This window comes from Myotis brandtii, unplaced genomic scaffold, assembly GCF_000412655.1.
Source record: "Myotis brandtii unplaced genomic scaffold, ASM41265v1 scaffold207, whole genome shotgun sequence".
Lineage (NCBI taxonomy): Eukaryota > Metazoa > Chordata > Mammalia > Chiroptera > Vespertilionidae > Myotis > Myotis brandtii.
Window position 1 is genome coordinate 251,433 of NW_005357736.1, and position 5,967 is coordinate 257,399.

Sequence of the window (5,967 nt, forward strand, 5' to 3'; positions counted from 1 at the left end):
GGGGTCGCTCTGGGGCCCAGGACACCCAGGGGTGCGGCTCCTGCTTGGACCCAGCGGAGAACCCCTGCCTAAGGCCTCTTGCCCTCCCAAACGGTAACTATGACATCACCACCAACCAATCAGACGGCGCGCTCGTTGGCCTCTCGACTCCTTCGCTTCCGGGAGGCGGGGTTCCCGGGGTTCCACCTTCAGAGCCCCTCACCTGGCTGGGCCCGGAGGCGGGTGAGCCCGTCTTTGCATCTGGGGACCCCCTGCGGATGCAGGTCTGGGTCCCTAAGGGCGTGAGGGTGGAGCGTCTGCGTCCCTTTCAAACAGAGCTAAGTCCCCTTGGGCAGCTGGCGGCGGCCTCTGGTCCTCCGGCCACAGGGCCAGTGTCCCTAGGTGCCAGCGTCCCTAGGTGCCAGCACTGGTCCCGAGGGCACAGCCCGGCCGCGCGCTGCCCTGGCACGAGGTCCGTGTTTCGGGAAGAGAATCGGTTCTCTGCCTCCAGCTCCCAGGAAAAAGGGGCGGGCTGGAAGCCAGTGCATTGATTCCGGTGACAAAGGGGGCACGTGCCTCCAGGGAGAAGAGGGACCAGGTTGTGGAGCCTTTACCTGGGCCAAACACTGCGTCAGCCCCTCCTCCGTCTGTCCAGGTGGCCTCTGTGCCCAACCTGCTGGGAGTGGGCGGTGAAGGGAAGGACGCCCATCAGCCTCCCTGGCTTTGCTCTCGGGTTCCCGGTCCAGCGCTCTCGCCTCCCCTGCCCAGGGACCTGTTGCCCAGGGCCCCATCCCTCGCCCGCTGGGCTGCGCTGCTGCATTAGTCTTGGTGGGAGAGGCCCTCTGCCTTTTGCATCCCGATGAGAAAATAAAGGTCGTGACCGGAAGTCACAATATCAGGGATGATTCTGAATGTGTGGAACCATCTGATAAAAGCCATCTCGGGCAGCCCTGGCTGGCGTGGCTCTGTGGACAGAGCATCGGCCTGTGGACTGTCGGGTCCCAAGTTCAGTTCTGGTCAAGGACACAGGCCTGGGCTGTGGGCTTGATTCCCACTGGGGGGTGTGCAGGAGGCAGCCAATCAATGATTCTCATCATTGATGTTTCTCTCTCTCTCTCCCTTCCTCTCGGAAATAAATTTTTTTTAAATCATCTTGGGTAAAAAAAAAATGAAGAATTGATGAAAACCACTGACTGGTTGGAGTCTGGCACTGGGTTCCTGGAACCTCCTCCACGTACAGCGGTTTTTTAAACTTGGGAGCCCACAGGAAGTGCAAACCTAACCCCGCTTTTGCTCAGATACTCTCGTCCCACCGTGTAACTTCCCACATCTCTGCCGAAGCTGAGAAATGAGGGCTCTCGCCGGGCCCCGTGACCAATGAGTAAGGAACAGAGCCCGCAGGGCCCAGGGCTGGAGCAGGGTTTCAGCAGGGAAGACAGCCGTGGCGTTCCAGGCAAAGAAAGATTTTAAGCGAAGCCTGAGGGGCAGCACCTGCAAGGCAGGTCTGGGTCCCTAAGGGCGTGAGGGTGGAGCGTCTGCGTCCCTTTCAAACAGAGCTAAGTCCCCTTGGGCAGCTGGCGGCGGCCTCTGGTCCTCCAGCCACAGGGCCAGTGTCCCTAGGTGCCAGCGTCCCTAGGTGCCAGCACTGGTCCCGAGGGCACAGCCCGGCCGCGCGCTGCCCTGGCACGAGGTCCGTGTTTCGGGAAGAGAATCGGTTCTCTGCCTCCAGCTCCCAGGAAAAAGGGGCGGGCTGGAAGCCAGTGCATTGATTCCGGTGACAAAGGGGGCACGTGCCTCCAGGGAGAAGAGGGACCAGGTTGTGGAGCCTTTACCTGGGCCAAACACTGCGTCAGCCCCTCCTCCGTCTGTCCAGGTGGCCTCTGTGCCCAACCTGCTGGGAGTGGGCGGTGAAGGGAAGGACGCCCATCAGCCTCCCTGGCTTTGCTCTCGGGTTCCCGGTCCAGCGCTCTCGCCTCCCCTGCCCAGGGACCTGCTGCTGCATTAGTCTTGGTGGGAGAGGCCCTCTGCCTTTTGCATCCCGATGAGAAAATAAAGGTCGTGACCGGAAGTCACAATATCAGGGATGATTCTGAATGTGTGGAACCATCTGATAAAAGCCATCTCGGGCAGCCCTGGCTGGCGTGGCTCTGTGGACAGAGCATCGGCCTGTGGACTGTCGGGTCCCAAGTTCAGTTCTGGTCAAGGACACAGGCCTGGGCTGTGGGCTTGATTCCCACTGGGGGGTGTGCAGGAGGCAGCCAATCAATGATTCTCATCATTGATGTTTCTCTCTCTCTCTCCCTTCCTCTCGGAAATAAATTTTTTTTAAATCATCTTGGGTAAAAAAAAAATGAAGAATTGATGAAAACCACTGACTGGTTGGAGTCTGGCACTGGGTTCCTGGAACCTCCTCCACGTACAGCGGTTTTTTAAACTTGGGAGCCCACAGGAAGTGCAAACCTAACCCCGCTTTTGCTCAGATACTCTCGTCCCACCGTGTAACTTCCCACATCTCTGCCGAAGCTGAGAAATGAGGGCTCTCGCCGGGCCCCGTGACCAATGAGTAAGGAACAGAGCCCGCAGGGCCCAGGGCTGGAGCAGGGTTTCAGCAGGGAAGACAGCCGTGGCGTTCCAGGCAAAGAAAGATTTTAAGCGAAGCCTGAGGGGCAGCACCTGCAAGGACCCCGGGCCGGATGTGGCTCCAAGCAGGAACCCCAGGGGGAAAGGCTGTGGGGGGGCGGGGAGGCCTGCACCTCTGCGGGCTGGGAGGCAGGGCAAGCCCCAGGGCCCCGCCCTCTTCCTCCTCCCCAGGATCACACAGGGAAGCCCGTTTCCAGAGGCAATTTATTTCCAAAGGTGAGCGCAGCACAAGGAGACACACATGGCTTTCAGTCTACGTTTTTACAGAGAAAATAGAATCTGTCACTGGCGTTCTCGGCGCCATCGCCCCGTTCTGTGAGGTTCAAGGATGGGTCACCGGCCTCCTAGTTCTGCTTTCAAAGCAGCAGCTTGGCCCAGGCCCCTGGGGGGGTGAGGGAGGGCACTGACCCCTGGGGGGCGGGGTAGGGGGAGCACATGAGCGGCACTTATTGCAAAGCTAAGGCAAGAAACAGAGCTGAGCTAGCGGAAGTCTCCCCTCACCCCAAGGACACGGCTTGCTGAAGCCCAGGACACAGACCAGACAGGCTGGGGATGGGGCCCTGGCCCAGCCTGAAGCAGCAGCGGGACTGTGCGTGTGCGTGTGCGTGTACGGAGACGGGGAGGGGGACATGCTGAAGAGGCAGCCGGGACGTGGAGGGGCTTCGGCTCACACATATTCCCCTGGCCCCAGCATTGTTCCCAGAGGGTGGTCCCCAGTCCTGCCCTTGGCCCCTCGCGTCAGCCCTACGTCAGGGGGCGGGCCCTGCTCAGGACCCTCCCACCACTGCACCCCCTAACACCGTCCATCTGTGCAATACCTGCTTGGGCCAAGCCCCACGTCCCCTGATCGCTGGCCAGGGCTGCAGGGAAGGCAGAGAGGAAGGCGCTAGCTGGGGGCCTCGCCCAGCGCCGGGAACTCCTTGCACATCTCCCGGACAATCATGCGGTCCACCTGGCACTGGGGCGCGGCGTCCTCCTCGCTCAGGATGCGCCGCAGGGTGGCCTGCAGGTCAGGCAGCCGGTGGCGGTGCTGCAGGTAGGGCGTGGAGCGGACCACCGCGTGCATCAGGGAGAGGTACTCCATGCGCAGCTGTGGGAAGAGCAGGCAAAGCTCAGGGACCCCTGGGCCGGGCCACAGGGACCCCAGGCTGTGGACACCAGTGAGGCTCAGAGTTGTAGCCCCGGCACCGAAGGTACTTGGCACAGAACTGGCCTGTGATAGTTCTCCAATGAGTGAGCGAGTGAATGAATGAATCTCAAATGAGTAAGTGAATGAATGAATCACCGAGACATAGGAAGTCCCAGGAGGCGGCTGGCCTGAAGCAGTCCTGGCTCAGAGAGGCGGCGAGAAGCAGCGGCGAGCCCCTGCCCTCCTTTATTTTTTTTATTTTTGTTCTTTAATATGTTTTTATTGATTTCAGAGAGGAAGGGAGAGGGAGAGAGATAGAAACATCAATGATGAGACAGAATCATCGATCAGCTGCCTCCTGCACGCCCCCCACTGGCGATCGAGCCCACAACCTGGTCATGTGCTCTGACCAGGAATCGAACCCAGGACCCTTCAGTCCACAGGCCGACGCTCTATCCACTGAGCCACACCGGCCAGGGCACTGCCCCTCCTGGTAACGCTGCCTGTGTTCGGAGGCCCTGCTCTCGCCGTCTTCTCACCCTGGAAGATCTCTCACACTCACACCTCCGGCCTCGACCTCTCCCCTGAGCCCCAGACGAGCACCTCCACCTGCCCACTGTCCCTCCAAGGCCTCAAACCCGTGTCCACCACCAAACTCACGGCCTTCCCCATCGTTCCAAAGTGAAGGCTTTCTCATGTCCTTTACCTGGCAAACAGCACCGCTGTCCATCCAAATGTCAGGCCAAACCCACAGGTGTCCTGCCTCTCCCCACACCCCCCAGCCCATGCCCAAGACCTGGCCGGCCCGAGTCCATCTCCCAGCCCCGCCCCACCCACCTTCCCAGCACCTCGGGCAGAGAGCTCCAACAGCGCCCCCATCGGACACCACACTGCTCCCTGCCTCGCTGAGACCCGACCCGCTGCCGGCCGGCCCAGCATGTGCTCTCGGTCTGTCCCCTTCGCCATCGGCCTTTTTCTCTTTACCTTTGATGAGGCAGCATCACCGGCTAGCTCCCTCCCCTCGTCAGACCAGCGCCTGCCAATCAAGTCCAGGTATCTAAGCAACAGACAACTGCAGAGCCACGCACAGGCCTCACCGCATTCCTGACCACAGACCTCCCGTGGGCACCTCCCGTGGGCTCCTCCCGTGGGCGTGCACTGCCTGGGGCTCCCTCCACTTCTCTCAGCCCCTTCGCTTCTCCCTGAAAGCACCACTGCCCACCTTCTCTGGTTTCCGAACCTGAACTGCCCAGGCCGCTGGCCTGCGCTTCCTGGGACACAAGCCATCTTTCTCTCTTTTTTTAATCCTCACCCAGGACAGGTTTTTATTGATTTTAGCGGGAGAGGGGAGGAGAGGGAGGGAAACATCGACTGGCTGCCTCGGTTCACGCCCTGGGGATCGAACCTGCAACTTGGATATGTGCCCTGACTGGGAAGTGACCCCACAACCTTGTGGTGTACGGACGACGCTCCGACCAACGGAGCCTCCCGGCCGGGGCAACAAGCCATCCTTCAGAAAGCCCCGTCTTCTCCCAGCACCTGCCTCTCCCCTGTCCCCCCGGAATGCACCGTCGGGCCTCCCCCATGTGGCCTGGACCCTCCCCTGTGACCACCTGCCCTCTGCAGTGCCCTCTCCTCGCAACACGTCAGCCGGCGCTTCCAGGACCTTCCCTCTGGCTCAGATGGCACCGGAGTCTCCCGCCTTTAGAACCCGAACCCTGGCCCTCGCCCTTCAGCACCCCCTTCCGCTGCCCCCTTCACAGAAACTCACAAGGGCTGTCTCCATGTGCTGCTTCCAGCCCCACCTGCCCATCTCCACTCCCAACTCCAAGCCCTCTAACCTTCCCGCTCAGACCCCTCCGCTCCACAGACGTGGCCTGTCGGCCACCAGGGGCTGTTCTCAGTCCCGGTCTCACTCCCCTCCTCCCCCGAACACGTGGCTCTGCGCTCCTGTTCCCTTGGTTTTCCTCCCGGGTTTCTCGCTCCCCACCTGCCGTCACGCTAAGGCCTGGACTTCCTTCTGGCCTGTCCCTCCTGCTCCCTAAGTGCCCGCCGGCCGCAGGCTTCCCACCACATCTGGCACAGAGGGCTCAGCACGTCTCTCCAGCCCCCGCCGCCTCCCGCCGGCCCCTGTGCCTGGATGCCTCGCAGGGGTCTCTCAATCCCGACCCGGAAAACAGCCTACCCTCCCGAGAGGCAGCCAGAGGCGCTACCCCCGG

The 5,967-nt window shown here is 61.3% G+C and overlaps 1 protein-coding gene across 1 annotated transcript in view; it reads right to left on the reverse strand.

Moving 5' to 3' along the window:
• Positions 1 to 2,805: 2,805 nt before the first annotated feature.
• NCKIPSD (NCK interacting protein with SH3 domain) overlaps positions 2,806 to 5,967 on the reverse strand; it is a 13,310-nt gene continuing 10,148 nt past the window's right edge. Inside the window, exon 10 of the mRNA XM_014538981.1 lies at positions 2,806 to 3,709. Within this exon, the coding sequence (XP_014394467.1) occupies positions 3,506 to 3,709 (204 nt within the window). The 3' untranslated portion in view covers positions 2,806 to 3,505. The remainder of the gene's footprint in view (positions 3,710 to 5,967) is intronic.